Source organism: Microcaecilia unicolor, chromosome 3 (assembly GCF_901765095.1).
Source record: "Microcaecilia unicolor chromosome 3, aMicUni1.1, whole genome shotgun sequence".
NCBI lineage: Eukaryota > Metazoa > Chordata > Amphibia > Gymnophiona > Siphonopidae > Microcaecilia > Microcaecilia unicolor.
In genome coordinates this window covers 170,004,277-170,028,091 of record NC_044033.1, presented here as the reverse complement: position 1 = coordinate 170,028,091, position 23,815 = coordinate 170,004,277, and the positions used below count along the sequence as shown (strand labels likewise).

The window sequence follows — 23,815 nt, the reverse complement described above, 5'->3', positions numbered from 1 at the left end:
GGTACCCATGGGACTGAACAGCCACACTGAGTGGGCAGCTTTCTTTTGAAACCCACCACTTCATACATCTCATTCTAGTCTGTTTCCACAATCAAAGTCAGTTTATTGGTTGGATAACATTTTTCTATGTATTATTTTTAGCAAAGTGATAGTGTATATCTATCTTTGTGTAGATGTGATCCAGTGAACATTCTTTAATTTGGTTTACCCTAACAATTTTTCCATTCATTCATTTTTGCCAGTGGATTACTTCCAGTTTTTGTTAGTTTAGCTGATGTTACCTGTGCAGTTTTCACAATTTTGTGAGGTTCTCCAAGTATACTTTTCAAGCTTTAGTTTATGATCACGTAGGAAGCCATTGTTTAAGGCTTCTCTGATTAGGCTTTTGGACAAGGTATCGGTTTCATTTGTTCATTGATTTTTTAGAAATAGTCATGAAATGCCTAACCACCCACCTGGGGCTACCCCGCGACCACTTAGAGGGTCTATCCTCAGCACAGCTCAAGTCCGCTTGCACCTGCCATTTGTGCTCTACACTAGCACTCTCCTCCCACCGACTGGGTAAGAACCTCCTCTGGGTGAGTCTTCTGCTGTCAAATTATCCCCAGTGATTTCTAGGCTACGGGGCCACACTCCCAGTGGTCCTACAGTTCCTAGAAAGCACTCACAGACCCAACACAAAAACCACCAGGTTTCTTAGCCAGTCCAGACAGGCAGAGGCAATAAACTAAAAATGTTTATTTTTATGAAAAATTAGAATGAACAGAAAAGGTACAATCCGCAAACAGTAACAAGTAACTGAATATGGATCAATTATAAAATTATCTAAACATTTGTTTACTATCTAAATAGTACCTGGGGCGACCAGGACATAGAGCTGCTCACAGGTTATCAAATATAACTGTTCACAGGGCCTCAAGCAAAGAGATCTTTCTCTTCTCCCTTGGCTAAGACTAGGGGAAAAGGCCAGTACATCCTTGATGAATTGAGCTCCTGGGTCAATCACAGCCAAGAACAACAACGTTTTCAAAAGTATACTGCATCATACTTCCCATGAAGGCTAGACTAAAGAAAAATCGGAAGTTGAACGCGCATTGACCATCACTGCCCGGTTAACGCATGAGACCTTACTGCTAAGTCAATGGTTGGCTGTAAGATCTCAGACCCAAAATGGACGCACACCAATTTTCATTTTGCTGCACGTTCATTTTCAGCCCCACCAAAAACAGGCATTTTTTACAGGTGCGCTGAAAAATGATTCTGTGCATGGTCAAAACACGCACCTACACTACCATATGCCATTTTTCAGCACACCTTAGTAAAATGACCCCTGGGTTTTTAAGCTTGTAAAACTGCCTTGATTCTTGAAGTGTATTTCTCCTATTGGCCAGCAGGTGGTGCTTCCTTACTTTAAAGCTGTTACAGAATAATGACTATTTACCGCAAGTGCGCCAGAAAATAAAAATATTTTCAGACGTGTAGTGGGCGCGTATCAAAAATAAAATTACCGCCTGGGCCACGCGATAGCTGAGCGGTAACTCAGAACTGACGCACGTTGGGTGCACGTAAGTGCTTACACAGCATAGTAAAACTACCCCCCATTGTTTTGTCACAAGTATATTTACTAAAATTTTCTCATTGAATATATAGGTTTTCAATAAAATGTAGGTAGTTTTGGGGGTTTTTTGTTTTTTACTTATTTTTAGTAATTTAGTAACTATTAACACAAGAAAAAAAAAAACTTGTTACACCAAAACAAAGTAGGAACAAATCAAGATATTATTATAAATAACTCAGGTAACATCAATCTCTTCCTTAGGCCACAACTGGGGGAAGTGGGTGAAACAAGAGACAAGGAGCTCATTCAGGAAAAAGAAAATTGAATACAGGCATAACCTAGTGTGAGAACCCTCACCACCACCACCTTACTTCAATAGTCAATCCTATAAACCAGTGTTTCCCAAGTCCAGTCCTGGAGTACCCCTTGCAAGTCAGGTTTTCAGGATATTCACAATGAAAATGCATGAACTTGATTTGCATACACTGCCTCCATTAAATGCCAATCTCTTTCATGCACATTCATTGTGGATATCCTGAAAACCTGACTGGCAGGGAGTACTCCAGGACTGGACAACACTGCATTAAGCTAACTTTTTCAAGTCCAGAAAAGCCCCGAGTTGTTCAGGAGTGAAAAAGACATACTTAATTCCAACACATTTAACAATTCATTTGCAAGGGTAACTCAATAAGTAAGTAGCTCCAAGATCTGTGGTCTACTGTCTCTTATGTACATCTAGTAACATCAGGATAAACCCAAATTCTCTGATCAAAAAACAACCCTTGCAAATACTGCTCAAATACAAAAGAAATAAGTAGAGTAGAACATTCCACAGTCTCTGTAATAGATTGTTCTAATAAAGTAGAAAGATTATTTAGATCCAATTTTTCTCCACCAGCTTGTTTTCATTATTATACACCTGATTCTTTTTTTTTAATTCTATTTACAGGAGGAATAGTCTCAGAGGTAAATTTCAAAGGTTCTAGGAGATACTTTCTAAACATATCACCAGGGGTGATCTCAGGAGACTTAGGAAAATTCAAATATTGAAGATTAAGTCTTCTGAACTAATTTTCCATCTGTTCAATTTTTCTTTCAGTAACACTTTAGTTTTCCATCAAGGTAACCAATAATGCCTGAAGAGATTTAACTACATCTTGCACTTGATTAATTTGAGCAGTACAATCAGTTTTTACAAGTTCTACATTAGTGGCAAGAAGATCAACCTATATGCCTTTATAAAACAGCCTACCTAAAAGCTCCTACAAAAAAGTTAACACCTGCCCTCAGGCAAATGCAAGATTGTGTATGTATTTTATAAAATGCATTCACAGGTACCAATCTTGCCCCAGCACATACATTGCACAAAAGTAGGTGCTGTTTTCTGAGTGCCTACTTGATTGAGCATATATCACTGGGCATTTATAAGTTACATGTTTACAAAATTACCTCCCATGTGTCTTAATTTTAGTCACCAAGACACTTGGCCATCTGCTTTACCCTCATCAACCTGTTCATTCACTTTGTTCTTTGCAGCTACATCTTTTGACAACGCCTTCACCTTTTTCAGGACATTTGGAAATGCTGTATCATTTAGCATTAGCTATGTGTCATTTGCACTGTGGTACACCTTCCCTTGGATATTTACACAGAACTTAACTAACTGCATTTTCATAAACCGGCTAAAGTCTGACTTTATCAGCAGGCGATTGTATCTTCAATTTTCAATAAACATTAATGTACTTTGTGTATAGCAGTTAGGTAGACTGGTGGTAACGCCGTTATTTTTCATTAACTTTTTTGTTTTAAATTGTTTATAGGTGGAGGTGGGTGGGGGAAGGATTTATATACCAGGTTACTATTGGTTGGATGTAGACACTTTTGGCTGTTAGTTTACCAATAAGGCACTATATGCATTTTTATTAATAAATACTAACTATATATTTTGATTAATTCACTTTAAGAGAAAAGTGAAACAAAATTAGCTAAATAAATATCAAAAGCATTTTTCAGTTGCTTTTCCTAATTGGAAATAGGCAAAGCTCTGCCATCTGGCCTTTTATAGCTCCTGCCATGCAGACCAGCAACATGGCTGTGGAGTCAATACACCAAACATTCGACTCTAACTCCTCTATATTTCTACTGTCTCATTCTGATTTCAACTCCTATGCATAGTAAATCTGATTAATTACAGAAACATAGGATAATTTTTTATGTTCAAATTTAGGACAAACAGACCACAAAATATATTTATTTCAAGTTTGAACAAAGAACTTGATCAAAAAATATAAGTATGCATAAGTATAAAATGAAAAATTTACCATCTATATTAATAAATCCCACCTTGAACGTTCTGAAGCTCACTCCAAGGCAGAGAAGCTCACTCCAAGGCAGAGAAGCACAAAAATCCTGTAGTCTTCATAGGCTAGGACCAGTCACCCTCACTCATAGACCCGCCCTCAGCCACGCCCCATCTATATAAATAAAATCCCCCCTCAGAGTTCTGAAGCTCACTCCATCTGTGGCAGTGAAGCCCTGAACTCCTGTCCTCCTGGTAGGCTAGGCTACTATTGGGACTACTCACCCTCAGTACTCAGCCACGCCCATCTGCTCCCTATAAAACTCACCCTCAACGTTCTATTGGCTTCTGACGTCACTGAAGCCAAGGTTCGTATGTTCGAAGCTCTGAAGCCTCGAAAAACACAGTCTCTGGGCCCCGCCCTCGCGTCAAACGTTATGACGTTGAGGGCAGAGGCGGAGCAATTCACCGCCCTCGCATCAAACGTTATGACGTTGAGGGCGGAGGCAGAGCAATTCACCAACATCGACAACGGGTGGGGGGGGGGGGGCACAGGAAAAACAACTCATACAACGCACCTCCGTTCAGAACCATCTCAGACTGCCAGGTCCCTGCAGCCGCTCAGCCTCTCTCCTTACATCACTGCCCCTGGAGAAAACCCCGGAGAAGCGCAGCCAACGACATCAAAGGGGAGAGGAGGAGCGGCTGCACAGACGACCAATGTGAGATGACTAAAACAAGTTCCCTAACACTCAAAAAACCTAGCGCTTGCATGCTGATGCAGCAAAAGTGTCAAAGGTATGTCCTCAAGAACAAGACGCTGAGACCGCCTGTCAGCCTGATCTCCTTTTGATGAAACTCAAGATTTCTACGAAAAGGTGAAAATGCAGCCTGAACACTGACAACATCGCAAAACAATACACTTAATTCATCTCGAGGGCACCATACGTCTTTCTTTTTACTGTTAGCAACTGCACGAAAATGTCCTCACACGATCATTAATCTGCCTTCTGGCACGAGCCACCAATTAAAAAAAAACAACTAAACAGTAGCTACGATCGGGCTAGGAGAGAGGCAGGTCTTTTTCATTGTTGTTGCTGCTGCTTTTCAACACTCAAGCGAGGCAGACAGGCACAGTGTCAGCAGACAGGCTGTCCCGAGACCACAGATACGATCAACAGCAGCACACATCTCAGAAGGCAGGTCAGAGAAGTTTCTCACAAGGAGTTGATGCCTCTCACTGCATCTCTAACATCCAAACTAACCTCTCTCTCACTCTCTGTAGAACACACACACACACACAAGGGACAGGGAGGAGATGAGAGGGGAGGAAAAAAAATCACCAGTACACACTCCCTTTCACTATTTCCCTCTCTCTTAACTGCCTATAACTGAGAAATGGCTCAAATGGTTGTGTTCTGCTATGGAACATTTTGCTGCTGTCTTCCCATTTTGAACCCTAGCCTTGCACACTCTCTTTCACAGACACACATACATATACACACTCTCACTCTCTCACTTAAATCACTCTCACAGTCTCTCTTTCACACAGACACACACACACTTTCACTGTCTCTCTCTTCAACACACTCACTCTCACACACACATACACTTTCTCTGACTCTCTCTCTCTCTCTCACACACACACACATTCTCACTACACTTGAGAAATAAAAAAAAAATAAACCGTTGTATTCAGACACACACACACAAGGGACACGGAGGAGATGAGAGGGGAGGAAAAAAAACACCACATGCACACTCTCTCTCACTCTCAACTGCCTATAAGGAGCAACTGACCCTCCACTGTCACAGGGACTACTAGCATCTCTCTCTCTCACACACACACACGGGACATGGAGGGGATGGAAGACAAAAAAAGAATCATTGGGTATGGAGGGGACGGCAGGGGAGATAAGATAACAACTGGCTCAAATGGTTGTGCTCTGCTATGCAAACTTTTGCTGCTGTCTCTTCATTTTGACACTAGCCTCGCACATTCTCTCTCACACAGACACACACACACTTTCTCTGTCTCATACATACACAGACACAAATACATATACACACTCTCACTCTCTCTTAACTCACTCTCAGTCACACTTTCACACAGACACACACACACACACACACTTTCACTGTCTCTGTCTTCCACATACTCACTCTCACACACACACGGCTGGAGTGGGGGCAGGGGAGCCAGGAGAATCGCTGGGTGGCTACAGGGGGGAAAGGGGACCGAGGAGAATCGCTGGGTGCCTGGAAGGGGAGCAGGGGAGATAGAACAATCGCTGAGTGGCTGAAAAGGGAGGCAGGGGACACAGGAGACAGTCTCACTCTCTCTCACACACACACACACACATTCATTCTATCTCTCTCACACACACACACACACACAGTCACTGTCAAACACACTCTATCAAACATACACACTCCGAGGAAAACCTTGCTAGAGCCCGTTTCATTTATGTCAGAAACGGTCTTTTTTACTAGTCTGTACATAAAACGCTACCTCAACATTCTGAAGACAACCTGCTGAAGCCATCTGCAAAATCCCTAAACAGTTCGTAAGTTCATGGTGATGAAGCCATCCAACTCACCATGTCTCTCTGCCCCGCCCTCGAGGGCGGAACACAGAGAGTAAAGGGATCCATAAAGGCACCCCTACCAACTGGCAACCCCCTCCAACAAACAACGACCCAGGCAGGGGGAGTGTTTCCGTACTCCTCCTCCTGCCTAGGAATCGCTATAGACTGCTGGCAAACTCCACAACCACACGACCACTAAAGCCACCCGCAACCTCCCCCCCCCAAACGCACACAAACACACATACACATAAACACAAACGCACACACACACACACACATAAACACAAACGCACACACACACAAACGCAAACGCACACACACACATGCAAACGCAAACACACACACACACGCAAACACACACACACACGCAAACACACACACACACACACGCAAACACACACACACACGCAAACACACACACACACACATGCAAACACACACAAACACACACATGCAAACACACACACACACGCAAACACACACATAAACACACACACACACATAAACACACACACACACAAACAAATGCAAACACACACACAAACGCACACACAAACACACAAACAAATGCAAACACACACACAAACGCACACACACACACACACAAACGCAAACACACATATAAGCAAACACACACGCAAACACACACATAAACACACACAAACACACACACACAAAAACACAAACACACACAAAAACACAAACACACACACACACAAACACACAAACAAATGCAAACACACACAAAAACGCACACACACAAACACACACACAAACACACAAACAAATGCAAACACACACAAACGCACACACACACAAACACACACACACACACATATATACAAACAGCCTCGACGGTGCACCTGTAAGTGCCCCCCGCCGCATTGCCACAACAACCCGTGCAACGGGGCATCAGAAAGCCCCTACCCCCCTTCCCTCCTCGCCGCATCACCCAACCCCTCCCCCACTGCTTCACCAAGCCCCTCCCCCCCCCACATCGACCGCCTCGCCACCCGCGACCACTAATACAAACTGCGTCCGGCGGTTGCTGCTGCTTCTATTCAGCAGCAGCAGCCCATACATAAAGAAAGCAAAACAAAAAAACAACCTCCTAAAACGCACCTCTGTGGAGAAGCATCTCACATTGGCTGATGTCTCTGCAGCCGCTCCTCCTCTCCCCTCAACGTCAGTGCCCCTGCCGGAAGACCCCGGAGAAACGCCGAGACGTCAGAGAGGAGAGGAGGAGCGCATGCTGAGACTTCAGCCAATGTGAGATGCTTCTCAACAGAGGTGCATTTTAGGAGGATTTTTTTTTCTTTATGTACGGGCTGCTGCTGCTGAACAGCAGAAGCAGCAGCCGCCGGACACAGTTTGTATTAGCGGTTGCGGGTGGTGAGGGGGTTGATGAGGGGGGGAGGGACTTGGTGATGTGCCACGGTGGGGGGGTCAGGTGATGCACGAAGGGGGGGGACAAGGGGCTTTCTTTGGGTGCTGCGCCGGCTGGGGGGGAAGGGGGGGTCTCGCTGGACATGGGTGGCTGGAAGGAAGCAGGGGGAGGGAAGGGGAGGGTCGCTGCACATGGGTGACTGCAGGGGGGGGCAGGGAACAGGGAGATAGGGATGGGGCTCCACACACCACATGGGTGTCTGCAAGGGGGACAGGGGATACAGGACGGACACTGCAGGGCAGGCAGGGGGACAGAAGGATTGGTGGTCATCAGGGGGGACAGGTGGGTCGATGGACATGGCTGGCCACAGGGGAGGAACAGGGAAAAAGGAGAGGAGTGTCCTCAGACATGGGTGGCTGCACAGGAGAGGAGGGTCGCTGGACATGGGTAGCTACAGGGGGGGCAGGGGGACAGAAGGGTCGCTGGACATGGCTGGCTGCAGGGGGGACAGGGGAGAGAGGAGGGACGCTGCACATGCGTGCCTGCAGGGGGACAGGAGGGATGCTGAGGGGGGGGGGGCCTGAGACCACATGGGTGGCTGCAGTGGGAGCAGGGGAGACAGGAAGGACGCAGCAGGGGGAGAGGAGGGTTGATGGGCATGGGTGGCTGCAGGGGGAACACGGGGAGAGGCGGGTCGCTGCACATGCCTGGCTGCAAGGGGGCAGGGGAGAGGGGGGTGAGGGGGTTCCTCACACCACACACGCAGTCACTCATTCTCTGTCTGCCACATACACTCTCACTCACACACTCACTGTCTTTGTCCCTCTCTCTCACACAGTGTCACACAGAAATACAAACACTGTCTCTCACACACTCTCTCTCTCGCACAAACACATACACACTGTCTCTCACACACTCTCTCGCACAAACACATACACTCTGTCTCTCTCTCACATTCTTTCTCTGACACACACGCTCCATCTCTCACACACACTCTTTCTGAAACATACACTCCAAGGAAAACCTTGCTAGCGCCCGTTTCATTTCTAACAGAAACGGGCCTTTTTTACTAGTGTATTATAATTGTGCAAGTTTTTGTTTTGAAGCTGGAGTCAGTACATTTTTACCGACCACAACTCTGACTCCATCCAAAACTGTTTCCCACTCTGACTCCACAGCCCTGGCAACAACATTGGTAAATCAGATCCCCACCCCCCATTACTTTTCAAAGTGATGCATTATGGGAGCCTGATAGAGCCACCTACGATACACTTGAGCACAAATACATGCACTCAAATACTTACAGAATGAAAAATTAAAAAATGATACCTCTTGCGATCATTGTACATTCGGTTAACCCTGTCCCATTCTGCATTCAGCTGGCTCAAAGCATCCCCTATCTGAATGACTTCAGGTCCAGATGCTCCAAATATCACATCGGGATGTCTCTCGTGAATGGCAGCAATCTGCTCCCCCAGCTTGTCCAGGATATCCTTCACGCTCTACAAGCAAGCATCAGCATTCAAGCATCAGAAGAGATAACAATAGGAGCCAGAACAGAAAAATACTTCACAGAACAGATACCTTCCTTCTATCTTCTATTACTTAATCTTAATTACTAATTGTATCTGATATCCTGGAATGACTATGTCTTACCAAAACTCTGTAAGACACATTGAGCCTGCAAATAGGTGGGAAAATGTGGGATACAAATGCAATAAATAAAATAAAAATACCATATTAATACAAGTACTATCCATGAACTCTGGGGCAGGAATATTCTGACCATTGAGAAATGCAGAGTCACCCCTAACCCAGCAGCCTTTGAAAAATGCGAAATGATCCCTGGGAAATTAAGTCCATTTCTGAGCCAGAAATGAGTGTGTTACAAAAAAGATGCCATGCAAACCCAGTTTCCTGTAATCCTGAGCAGAATCACACCCATTATTACATATCCATGGGTCCTATTCAATTAATTTAGAACTTGCCATTGGTCCAGTAGTTTGAACTGTCAGTGCTGCACAGTATCATACAGAAAGCTCCCAGTTCAACTGCTAGATTAGGACTTCTGCTCCCCAGGTCATCCAAGCTGTAGATGCTGTGAAGGTAGCATTCACAGCCCTTGAGGCAGTGGGGGGGAGTAGCTGTGGTCATAGTGTAGTAGTGACACCAAGATGATCAGAGTCACGGCCCCTTATTGCAAGAGTTCAAAGGGAATCGTGCTACAATGACCACCGCAATGATCCAACTGAGTACATTCGGGAGGAGGGGCAGGAATATATAACATGGAAAGATATCCCTGCGTAATTTGAGTGAAGGGTCCCATCAGACCCTTATCACCAACTATCCCCAACACCATCTTGCTCAAATTAATTCCCTCCTCTATTCTCCCACCAGTTAACGTCCAACATCCTATCTCAAAACGAAGGGAGAGCTGGATTGAAGGGAAGTAGAGTTGTTCAGCTTTCTGCCCCCTTCACCCCACGACCACCACCATACATATTGTTTGGAGGCTGGCTTCAGTTGCAGCTTCTGGAACAGCTATTCTGTTTTCTCACAGAACCACATGGTACTCAAACTCCTGCACTGCTCTTATAGTCAGGGCCAACCCAAGGGTATCAGATGCTCAATGGAAGGCCTAGGGGATAGTGGCAGCCCCTGGAGACCTATGAGGTGGTTCCCATCATCATTCTGAGTTTCTTTTCTCTTTCTGCTTCTCTACCCAAGTTTGGTAAAGAAAGGGGAAAGTGGATGGGGGAGGGACCCACATGCTTGAAGGACAAGGCGTTTCTCAACAGAACAACATAGTAACATAACATAGTAGATGATGGCAGATAAAGACCTGTATGGTACATCCAGTCTGCCCAACAAGATAAACTCATAAGGTATGATATGATACTTCATATGTATACCTGATCTTGATTTGTCCTTGCCATTTTCAGAAGTCTGCCCAGCACGGTCCTTGTTCTAAAACTTCAGAAGTTGTTGAAGCAGCCCCTGAAAAGCTCCACTCCAACCCATCCAAATCTACGATCAGGGCACAGACCATAGAAGTCTGCCCAGCACTGGCTTTGCTTCCCAATTACCGGTGTTGCCACCTAATCTCCACTAAGCTTTTCAGAACAGAATGCATTCAGAAATATCTAGCTCCTTGAGGAAACCCCCAATGAAAAATGTTTGAAGGCAGGCTGGTGGGAATGGTTGTCATTGCTACACACTGGTCAGGAGCATCATGCCCCCCCCCCCCCCCCCATGTGAACGTATTTAGCAATTCTCCTCCAGTTCATTTGGATCCAAAGCAGACCCTAACTTAGGTAAACCTTTAGTTGTGCATCCTCCCCCATGGATGGCTCAAGGGCTACTGCTATCCCACATAGTTCAGCAACTCTCCTTCCCCTAGCTTCCCCCCCCCAACACTCCTGCATATCCCAACCCCCTCCCCTCCATGGCCAGTATCTACCCTTCCCCTCTCTACCCCACTCTCCCTCCTAGGTTGGCAGCACCCCAGCTTCAATACCCCCTTCAAGCTGGTTAGCATCTAATCTCCCCTTCCTAATCCCCCAAACTGCATCCAGCTTCTCCCCACCTCTTCCCTCCCTGTTTCCAGGCACTGCCATTGCCCTCTATGTCCACTGTATGGACCTCAAACTTAAAGAAGACTTCATGCTGTGCAGACTCCAGCACCGAAACACTGTAGTATCTTGCCCCCCTCAGACAGAAAGTCTACCTTGGAATCGTGTGGGATAGAGGCAGTACTGTGCAACTCTCACACTTCTTTAAGCTCGGGGTCTGTGTAGTTGGAAAGGCTGCAGAGGTAGGCGCAGCAAGGGAAAGACCCTCACATATACTGAAGCCACACCGCTCCCCAACCACCTCACCCCTAAATTCTGTTGCCCTAAGTGGATACTTAGTCCACTCGGTGGTGGAGCTGGCCCTGCTCAGAATATTGCGAGGAGACTATATACGTTCAGGCAATGCACATCTCAAACAGAGATGTAACACATAGCAACTTAACTGTACAAGAAGCCAGATGGGGACCCTCTTTGTAAACAAGAACAAGACTGAATGTGTTCACTACTTATCACACATCGATGAGGGAAACAAACCTATGGATTATCACAGAGCTAACACCAGAGGCCATAGATTTTGCAAATTGTATTTAAAGGGTTGCTCAAACTCTGCTGGCACTTACCAGAATCAATGCACAAGACCACAAAAACAGTGACTGCAGGAAAAAATGGGCAAAAAAAGAACTTACCTTCAATGAATCTTCCTGAGTGGAAAAGTCCTCGTAGATGCCACTGTTCAGCTCTGGTGCATTCAGTGACAGCTCAACATCAGCCATGGCAAGCAGAACTTTGTTGATCTCAACTATGTAATTGGAAGGGAACAGTGAAGGCCAAAATCCGGGCCGGTAAACACCAGCGGCATTCCGCTGAGCAGCCAATGCCTAACGAAAAATAAATCAATTCTTTAAGAATCAAAATTATAAACAAATATATAGTTCAAGGGTGGCATTAGCTAGCTCTCTTATTTTTTTGCATGGGAAAAGGAGACCAGAGAGAATCTACTTTTCATATTATTGCTGGAAATAGTTTATTTAAATTGTACCTCCATTCAAATGTGTAGAAATCAAACAGTATCACGGTCCTTAACACCAAGGTTTGTGATTGAAACACATTTGTCTGTGCGTTTCCCTATTATATTATCCCTTGTTTTTCTCCAATATCTCCCAGGTACAACACCATCTTGGGAACCTGCCCTCACAGAAACACTGCACAGAGCAGAATCCTGTAAATTTCAGTCATCCCATAACATGCACAGCCCATCTCTGTTCAGAAGCAAAGTAGCCCAAATATTTGCCATGGGGATTACAGAACTCAGGTTTCTGTTCATGTTCTATGGGTGGGCCTGGCCATACTCTGTTAGCCCCCCACTCTGTCACAGACCCTGTGCTCCGTTGTTCAAAGGAGCCTGTTTTCTTCTACTGCTATGTTCTCTCTTACTACACCAAATCTATTTACTCACATACAAATATCCACAGATCTGCCATGAAGTTACTACTGGTAAGTAATACATTTAAAACAAATCAGAGAAAATATTTTTTCACTCAATGAATAGTTAAGCTCTTGAACTCGTTGCCAGAAGTTGTGGTAATAGCAGTTAGTGTAACTAGGTTTAAAGAAGGTTTTGATAAATTCCTGAAGGAAAAGTCCATAAACCATTAAGGTAGACCTGGGGCAAGCCACTGCTTTTCTCTGAGGGTAAGTAGCATGGACTCTGTCACTTTTTAGGATCCTGACAGGTACTTGTGACCTGGATTGGCCACTGCTTGAAGCAGGATACTGGGCTTGATTGATCTTTGGTCTGACCCAGTATGGCTATTCTTACGTTCTTACACAAAGATTCATTTTTATGTCTCATCTGAAATTGTCTGTTAAAAATCTTGTGAAAGTAGGTGGCATTTTGTAGTGGCATGGCCACTGGTGAGCCTGGGTAGACTAGAGACCACCCAAAATTGTGGCATTTTTGCTGTGGCTGGTGGGTGTCCCCATAACCCACTAGCTGAAGATCTCCTCTTCCTCAAGCAGCCAGTGCTCTTTCAAACAGCAGTCTTGCCTCAAGCTGACATCAACATTGGTCCCTCTGCACATGCTCAGTTCTCGCAAATGCACGAACAGTGAGCACGCACAGCCTGCCATTAGTGACATCAGCTTGAAGCAAGTACAGCTGGCTGCCATTTGGAAGAACACAGGCTGGTCGAAGAGGAGGAAATTTTCAGCTGGCAGGGTTTGGGGATCCCGCCAACCCAGGCATATAAAATTTTGGGTTAGCTGGCTGGCAGGCAGGAAGGGGTGGAGACGGGGGGGGGGGGGGGGGGGGGGACAAATTCCATGTCCACCCACTTTGGGCTCAGGCCACCCAAAATCGGCCATCTGGCTACGTCCCTGGCACTTTGGCACAAAAAAAAAAACCACAAACACACAAAGAAAAAAAACTATAAGAATTTCTAACTTCAGCCTGAAAAACTTACAGAGCTTTGGAACTGAATTTGATGATATGAAGCAAACTGGCTCTCAATCTCCTGCCACCGTTGCCCAACTCTGGATTGCTCACCCTCCCCAGTGGCACCATACTGAGAAAGGTTGCTGCTCTTCTTCTGCAAAGCATCAAATTCCTCCCGATGCTCTTCCAATTCCTGAAGCAGTTCCTGTGGAGCAAATCACGCATTTCATGTTCAGTGATCCAACTGTAAGGCTTCTCACAGAGTTCAGTTCAATTTCACACCATCTCCCACATCCCAAATCTCTACATAACTAGGATATCCACTAGTGGAAGTTCAATTTTTAGACCAACATTCATCAGAGATTTGAAATAGATAAGTTATCCTTTTAAAGTTACGTAGATTATCACTGGCACTATCTGTCCAGGTTTCACTCATAAAAATTCACTTAAACCTGAAAGTTATCCATTTAACATTAAACCTGTTTTTTGTGGGGTGCCACATGGACAGATAAGATATCCATCCAGTGGCTGCATATTGTCACTTAGATTGGCCACAAAGTTATCCAACTCAGAAAGATCCTAACCTTGCTCAATTTTTTTAAATGCCTAACTTTGGCCAGTGCTTTAAATGGTGAAAGTTACCCATTCAAGTGGGCAATATTTAATTCTTTACAAAACTGCTTTTGTTGTTGGCACCACTAATGACAACAGCACACCTTTGGAATACTGACCTGGGGGCATTCTGGATCAACTGATAAATACCATCAACAACACAATGCACCAAATCAAAATCTTTAGCAGATTTTATAGTATAAAAGTTCTGTGCGCTTCAATATATAAAGGTATTGTGCAGCATGAGATCAGAATTTTGATTGACAAAGCAATGGATCTCATGACTTCATCTTCTTGTGGATCGCAACAGTAAGAGTATGCATCTTAACACCAAGAAAATCAAAGAAGGGGAAAAAGAGAGCAAGTGGTACAAGACTCGAACACTTCCAAGCATTCCCCAATGTGCTTGTATCTTGCCACCTGCATGTTGTAGGCACAGAAGTTCAGGTGTTGCATAATTCATGTTGATTGGCTTAGGTGCTCCCTTCATGTGATTGGTTGAGGATCTGTAAGGTAATGCATCTGATAAATCAGTAGAGGATCTTTAAAATAATATACTTGATAATCTGGACTGATCCAGAGAGACTAAAGAAAGAAAATTATAAGATAACTAGTAAAAAAGCCCCGTTTCTGATTGCAAATGAAACGGGGGCTAGCAATGTTTTCTTCTGTGTGCATGTGGGAGTGTGTTTGTCCCTGGCCTCTCTCCCCTCCCCCCTCTGAGTCCTTCACTGTTATAGAGCCAGCGATTTGATTTCGTGCTCTGCTGTTTTCCTTCACTGACTGTGTTACAGAGAGGGCGGGGCAGACACTCATAGGGAAACCGGATATCTCGCCCCCTTCACACTTCCAGCTGGAGGCTTCATAGAACGTTGGTTTTGCCTTTTATATAGAGAGATATCTAATTTGTCTTTCCTTAGTGTCCTCCACAGACTAGTTCAGCATTTGTGGGATATAAACAAGTAGTTGAAAAAATGGGAGAGTGTACAATGTCAAGTCTGAAAGCTTATATTCAAAATGGAGCCCGATTCACCTTTACCTCCAAATCATTACTGAATAGGCAACCAACAAGGACCACATCATTTATTAAAGGAAAGAAAATGAAAACGTGTTGTGCCAGAAAGTTTTACAGAACTGGGGCTATATAAGATCAATAACGAAATTAAGCAAATAGTTTCTGTAAACTCCACGACCATGGAGTAACATATGCCATATTCCTATGAAAGACAAACATCACCTGACTGTGAATGATTTAAAACCTCTGACAAGATCATCCAAGTTCTTACAAAATGCTGAATTATAAGAGGTGGAAACACTCTTGTGAATGAGAGAAGAGAAGGCAGAAAACTCCAAAATCCATTAGGATAAGGGACTGAATCCGAAGGGTTAAAAACTCCCATTCTGTGATGTTGTCATCAGATCTAGGACCAACTTCAAAAAGGTCAAAGTATAATCGCAGGGGTAAAGTCACAGTATAAATCAGTTAAATCCCAGCACAAGTAATCATATAAAGATACAAAAGGCGTTTAACATCTAACCCATATGTTTTGCTGACCTCTGTAGTGATTTACTTCACAAGAGAACCCATCTCGTGATTCGCTCAAATTTTTCAGTCAATTTTATTAGCATACAAACGTCTAATTAAACTGAATTTTCTTATTCAGCACTATAGAGATTACTGAATTAATTTTGTACTTAGCTTTCAAAGTAGGACCAATATGCCGATCTAGGCCATGTTTCATGACCAAATATGCTGCGTCAGGGCAAGGTCATACTAATGCAAGAACAGCTACACTGCCGACATAACAAATTAACCAATCATCCAAATAAGGATAAACTAAAATCCACTATCACAAAACGCCTAGCCACCCACCAGGGGGGAACCCCATGACCACTTCCCCAGCAGAGCTCAGGTCCACCTGAATCTGCCACTTGTGTTCTACACTAGCACCTTCCTCCCACTGACTAGGTCACAACCACCTCTGGGCGAGTCTCCCATTCTCAAATTATCCCCAGTGATTTCTAGGTTACTGGGGCCACACTCCCAGTGGTCCCACAGTTCCTGGAAAGCACTCACAGACCTAACACACAAACCACTAGGATTCTTAGTCAGTCCAGATAAGCAGAGGCAATAAACTAAAAATATTTATTATAATGAAAAATTAAAACAATGAACAGAAAAGCTGCAATCAGCAAACAGTAACAGATAAATAAATATGGATCAATTATAAAACTATCTAAACAATTGTTTACTATCTACATAGTACCTGGGGAGATCAAGACATATAGCTGCTCATAGCTATATGTGTTTCTGAGAAGTTCTGAGAGCAGAAGACATTTCTCTGGTAAGTGAACACAATTTTGCTTTGTGCTTTGGGTACTTAGATTGGGGTTTAAAGGAGGAATTGCAGGTTAGTGATAGGCAAAAAAATATATAAAAAAGCAAATTTTATCAACTAATCTCCACAGTCTTTTCCCCTTAGTTTTAAAAACTTTGTACCACAGCATTAACACAGAGACTCTAGCAGGCACTGCAGGATCTAGTTTAGTATTAAGGGGGAATAAAAAGAGAGAGAGAGAAAGAGAGAGAGGGAAAAGCAAGCATTATTAACTAGTTGCCATAGTGTACAACCCTTTTCCCATATTTTTAAACTGAAATTTTCTCTACAAATAGGCATTTTTCCCATAGTTTTAAACTGAAACCTTTTCTAGAGGTAGAAACTTAACAGCCACAAACTCTTGTTCTAAAAGGCAGTTATTTTCTGTTCTTTGGCTGCTGAAGAGGTAGCAAGTCCAGCAACCTCAACTAGGTGCTAAAGTGTGGTTGAAGGATAGGAAACAGAGAGTGGGATTAAATGGGCAGTTTTCACAATGGAGAAGGGTAGTTAGTGGGGTTCCTCAGGGGTCAAGTGCTGGGCTGGGACCGCTGCTTTTTAATACATTTATAAATTATTTAAAGATGGGAGTAACCAGCGAGGTAATTAAATTTGCTGATGACATAAAGTTATTCAAAGTCGTTAACTCACAGGAGGATTGTGAAAAATTACAGAAGGACCTTACGAGACTGGGCAGTTAAATGGCAGATGACGTTTAATGTGAACAAGTGCAAGGTGATGCATGTGGGAAAAAAGAACCCGAATTATAGCTACGTCATGCAAGGTTCCACGTTAGGAGTTATGGACCAAGAAAGGGATCTGGGTGTTGTCGCTGATAATACACTGAAACCTTCTGCTCAGTGTGCTACTTCGGCTAGGAAAGCGAATAGAATGTTGGGTATTATTAGGAAAGGTATGGAGAACAGATATGAGGATGTTACAATGCCGCTGTATCGCTCCATGGTGCGACCACACCTTGAGTATTGTGTTCAATTCTGGTCGCTGCATCTCAAGAAAGATATAGTAGAACTGGAAAAGGTGCAGCGAAGGCCGACAAAAATGATAGCGGTGATGGGACGACTTCCCTATGAGGAAAGGCTAAAGTGACTAGGGCTCTTCAACTTGGAGAAAAGGCGGCTGAGGGGAGATATGATAGAGGTCTATAACATAATGAGTGGAACAGGTAGATGTTAAGCTTCTGTTTACGCTTTCCAAAAATACTAGGACTAGGGGGCATGCAATGAAGCTACAAAGTAGTAAATTTAAAACGAATCAGAGAACATTGTTCTTCACTCAACGTGTAATTAAACTCTGGAATTTGTTGCCACAGAATGTGGTAAAGACAGTTAGCTTAGCGGAGTTTAAAAAAGGTTTGGACGGCTTCTTTAAAGAAAAAGTCCATAGACCATTATTAAATGGACTTGGGGAAAATCCACTATTTTCTGGGATAAGCAGTATAGAATCTTTTGTACTTTTTGGGGATCTTGCCAGGTATTTGTGACCTGTATTGGCCACTATTGGAAACAGGATGCTGGGCTTGATGGACCTTTGGTCTTTCCCAGTATGGCAATACTTATGTACTATGTATATGTATATATATATATATATATATATATAGGTTATCAAATATAACTGTTCACAGGGCCTCAGCAAAGAGATCTTTCTCTCTCTTCTCCCTGGCAGACTGGGGAAAAAAAAGCCAGTACATCCTAAATGAATTGAGCTCTTGGGCCAATCAGAGCAAATTTTAAAAGCAGTTGGCCACATCACTGCAGGTTACCTCTTATCTGTGTTAACTAAAGAAGGAACAGTCAGTTCTCTGTAACAGCTTTAAACATAAACATGCTGGCCAAACTAGAGAAATATACTTCAAGAAATGATTAATACAGGCTTAAAACCCCCAAGTTTTGTCACATCCCCTATTTGTGTAGGCCATGATTACAATAATCTTTGTAAACATCCGAGGAGCTGTGGCAAAGCCAAATGAAAGAGCATGAAATTGAAAATGTTGACCTAATACTGTGACTCTAATATATCGCTGATGAGACACTCTGATTGGAATGTGAAGATAGGCTTCTGTCAGAACTAAGGAAGTAAGAAGCGCCCCTTGTTGAACCACTACAATCAATGACGTCAAGGTCTCCATCCGAAAACTTGGTACTTGTAAAAACCTGTTGACTCTTGAGATCTAGGCCGAAAAGTTCCTTTCTTCTTTGTAATTACAAAGTAATCGAATAGCATCCAGTCCTTTTTTCCCCAATGTAGCACAAGAACCACCACTTGTAAATGAATAAGTTTTGTAGGGTCTGCTTGACTGCTGCTATCTTTAGAAGAGAGTGGCACGGGAATTCCAGAAATGCCTCAGAAAGAGGACAAGCAAATTTGAGCTCAAATCTGTTGTGAATGACCTCTAGCACCCAGAAATCTGTAGTTGAGTCCGCCACTGATAGAACGATGCCAGTCATCCCCCTACAGGTTATCAGAGAGAAGAAACACAAACCTTCATTGTGTACCTTTGAAATGCTCCATTGCAGACCCAGGGAACCCTCTGCTGCCTCTGCAGAAATCATGAAAGGACTGTCCTCTGAAGGAAAATCTCACCCCCTGAATACAGCTTACTCTGCCAAGTCTAAATCGTCTAGCCTCTGTAAAATGTCCTCTGCCAGAGAACCCTTTCGCCATAGAGAAGTAAGGCCAACCTTCTAGTAACCTAGGCACCTTGGACTCTGAAAGTCTTTACTAATTTCTCTAAATCTACCAAACAGTAAACGTCCTTTAAAAGGCAACTTACCAAGTCTAGCCTTAGATGCAATGTCCGCTGACCAATTCTGGAGCCACAGCCAATGGTGAGTCACAACCAGATGCACCATATTCTTGGCCAAGACTTTAAAGTCATATATAGAGAGTGTCTGCCAAATAGGAAGCGTCCAAATTCAAAAAAGGTTGGAGGCAGAAAATCCCCAGGCGAGGCGTGTTCCAAATTCTGTACCCGCTACATTACCTCCACACACTGTTGCCTGTAACCTTAGAGTGGAAACTTAAGGCTTGCTTCAACAAAGATTCCATTCTATAATCCTGACGGTCCAGAAGTCTGGTACAGAAGTCTTTTTTGTCACAGCTGAAACCATTGAATCAATCTGAGGTAGCAGAAACCAATCTGCACGCTGAAAGACCATCAGATAAAATCAAGACAGAGATTGCTTCACCTTAAAATTTGCATCAAGAATTTCCTATTCAGAAGTAATATCATCCACTACCCGAAGCAAAGGAAAAGCTTTAGGTGACTTAAAGATCCCTACCACATTTTTCCTAAGAGAAATTATGAACATTAATTGCACAGGTTTTGCCTGCTCTTAAGATTTCAGTGGATCCCCATCCAATTCTTTCCTCTTCTCAGGACTCCTTTAAGAAGAAGGAATGAGATGGGGCTCCACCGAAATCTCAAGAGTAGGAAAAATTTGTGCAATTAATGTTCATAATTTCTCTTAGGAAAAATGTGAACTACCGGAGGAACCTCCTCACTCTCAGAAAAATCTCTCCTTCCAGACTTTCTAACTGCTCCTCTGCAGACATATCCTAAACCTCTCTCTCACCAGAGAGTACTGACTCATAGTTCACCAAAGCCTAGTTCAAATCTAACCTCAGAACATATTATTCACAGCTGGTAGGAATTAAGAGACCTAATTTGAAGAAATGATTTGATTTGCTGCAAGAAAATTTACTGTTACTCAACTACTTCAACCCCTCCTTCTGCAGAAGCACTGGCTGATTACTTTGCTTCCAAAGTATCCACTATTGATCAATCATTTAAGATCTTTCAGGATTCTGATGCTTACTTTAAATCAAATTCTGGTCAATGTAACACTTGCAAAAATTCCAGCCGATAAATTGTGGACCACATTTGAACCTGTTTCACAATCTTCTTTAACTCCTTTAGTTAACAGGCTCTCTAAGTCTAGCTGTCCATCTTACTCGCTGAGAGATCCTCCTACAGAGCTGCTAAAATGGCTTGTTTGTTTGTCAATTCTGCATTGAAACTGGATTGGTTTCCTCAAAAAAAATAGGGAATATAGTTTTGACACCTATACTGAAACATTTTGACAGAGATCCAACCTTAGTTTCTAATTTCAGACCTACTGCAAACATTCCATTCCTCGCTGAGTTTGTGGTACAGTCTCAGTTAGCAAATTATATTGAGAGGTACAACTTTCTGCATAATTCTCGACACGGTTTCTGATCTTTCTATAGCACAGAGAACTTACAGTTGTTTTTAACATCTGAGGTTAGACTACTTTTGGGTAGTGGTGGAGAGATGGTTTTGCTACAGTTTCACATCTCTGCCGCTTTCGATACTGTCAACCATGATATTTTACTAAGCATGCTATCTGATTTTGGTTTCAGCAGCTTGGTATTTAAGTGATTTGAATCATTTTTTAAGAATAGGTATTACTTAGTTTTGAAGGCTGGCAGATAATTCTTCTTTGCGGGAATCTCCTTATGAAGTTCCCCAAAGCTCTCCCATCTCCCCACTTCTTTATACCTGTACATGATCCTCTTTTGGTCACATTTGGCTATACCCCAGCAAGCTCATGTCATGTTCACATGATATTTTGATTCCTGTTGATCAAGGTATAGATTATTTATTCTCTCATATTAACAACTATATACATAAGATTAAAGATTAAAACTTAAGTTAAATACGGACAAGACCACATTTTTTGGTCCATGGTTTCCGGACAGGATAGGGTGTTGTATTTACCACGGACCTCTGAGGCTTTCCCCTTTCTTTCCCTCCTACATATGAAAGATACAAAGGCTCAATCTGATATAAATTTTTTCCACTTAAGGTTAACAACTTTAAGTGTGCTGTGGATTGAGGGTTAATTTGGTTGAAAGGTTTCTATGAACTCAACTATGATTCTACAGATGATTCTGGGTGTTGATGGGTCTCACTTTAAGGTAGAGAGAACCTCCAGAGTCTTGGGAGTGGCTCTGGATTCTTCATTAAACATGGAATCACAGATTAACAGTTTGATTAGAAAAGAATATTTTAAACTGAAAGAGTTACGTTTGTTGAGATCCTTTTTCTTACATGACCATTTCAAGATTATTGTGCAACTAATAATTTTATCATTATTGGACTATGGGAATTCTCTTTACTTGGGTCTGTCTTCCAAGCAACTCTCTTGAATCCAGATGATTCAAAATTCAGCTGCACTGCTGATATTCCAGTATTGGGATCACATAACATTTATTGGATGCCCTGCACTGGTTGCCTCTGCAGGCTCGGGCAGTCTTTAAAGTACTTTGTTTAGTGTTTAAGTTTCTGAATGGTACTTGTCCTGAAGACAGTTCCCAGCTGGTGAATCCATCAAAATTTAGGATGACTTCTAGGCGTTGTAATTGTTTATTGTTAGCTCTTCCTTCGCTAAAGGTGTACAGTTTAAAGCTGTTTTTTCTAAATCTTTCTTTGTTTGCTGCAGTTCAGTACTGGAATAATCTTCCTTCCAAACTTTGCAGGAGTGCTTTTGAACATTTGCTTCTAGGTGTCACCACCACCCGTTTTCAGAGAGAGCAAAATGGAATGGGGTTTTTCCTATTTGGGTTCTGACGGGTGCTTCTAAGTGAAACAGATAGGCTACTGTCAAAGACTGGATGCTGGGCTCAGTGAAACACTGGTCTGATCAAGCAGGGTATATCTTATATAATGCAGGATAGACAGTTCAGGACCTGATGTTTGCTGAAAGCCCTGTACTGATCTGAATCTTAAAGGAAGAACAATTCACTTGGCTTTCTCTTTCCACTCAAGCAGATCAGCCACACAGGCAGACCATCAGTTTTTTTTTTTTTTTTTGGGGGGGGGGGGGGGGGCTCAGTGGGGGGGGGGCACAAACCTTTTCCCCATCATCCTGCTTGCCATGACCTTAATACCTGAGGCTGCTGGCAGGGATCCCCAAGCCCCGCCAGTCGAAGAGGTTCTCAATCAGTGGCTTGACCAACCTGTCAGCACCCCCCCCCCCCCCCCCCCCCCGTCCCCCATGCATGCTCAGTTTTTGCGCATGCATAAAAACTGATCATATGTGAGGCAGGGGGACCCTTGTGCATGCTCAGTTTTGCAAAAAACAAGCATGCACCGGGGGTGGGGGGGCGGGCCTGCACCAACCAACACTGGAAGACCTCTTCAGCTGGCAGAGCTTGGGGATCCCTACTAGGCATTGCAGCTATTTTTTTTTTTTTTGGAAGGGGGGGCTTGAGGCCAAAGTAAGGGGGGCCAGGCCTCCCCTGTGGCTATACCATTGGTATCTATTACATAACACATGGAGGTGCTCACTCATAGTTTTTTTTTTTTTACTGAGCTAGTGATCATATAACTACTGTAACACGACTTGCTCAGTTATGTAATCAGGTAACCCCAGAGAATAAGATCTGTGATTATTTTCTATATACCTTTGCTATTCATAGAAATGCATCTCTCCCAATATCCAAACCCCCATCTTTTTTTTTGCTCCCTAACCTGCAGTTTTTGATCATCTTCCAAATCCTGTAGTCCTGACAAGCGATGCTCAGTCTCATTCAGCCAGTTTAAGAGGCTGTCCTCCTCGTCTTTATACTGTGGATGGACAGGAGACAGTTCCACTTTTGGACGCTGTGGCACCAATTTCAGCTCCTAAATCCAGATGAGCACAGGATGAGAAGACAAAACAATGGGACAGGTTAGTATTTCTGCAAAAGTTTAATTAATAAAGGATAATTTAACTAGATACCATTAACAACAACAATCTAGATGTGCTACTTCAAATTTTGGGAAATTATAAAGCATTAGATAAATTTAGGCATAAGGACAAAGTGATAGATATTGAAAGCGATTAAACTGCTTATCTGGGTCTAATCAAGCATATTCAGCAACAGTTAACAGGACAATGCGCTTACCCAGCTAAGATAACCGCCTAAATAGAACCACATAAAACACAATCCTATCTTTATACAGTT

At 43.3% G+C, this 23,815-nt stretch overlaps 1 protein-coding gene across 7 annotated transcripts in view; it reads right to left on the bottom strand.

Annotated features, from left to right (window-relative positions):
- The window catches only part of LOC115465822 (utrophin-like), a 1,296,369-nt gene that overhangs the window by 830,898 nt on the left and 441,656 nt on the right, over positions 1-23,815 (bottom strand). For all 7 annotated transcript variants that reach the window (XM_030196568.1, XM_030196575.1, XM_030196573.1 and 4 more), the window contains 4 exons: positions 23,340-23,492; positions 13,867-14,043; positions 12,091-12,282; positions 9,162-9,334 (listed from right to left, as the gene is read on the bottom strand). In XM_030196568.1, the coding sequence (XP_030052428.1) occupies positions 9,162-9,334; positions 12,091-12,282; positions 13,867-14,043; positions 23,340-23,492 (695 nt within the window). The remainder of the gene's footprint in view (positions 1-9,161; positions 9,335-12,090; positions 12,283-13,866; positions 14,044-23,339; positions 23,493-23,815) is intronic.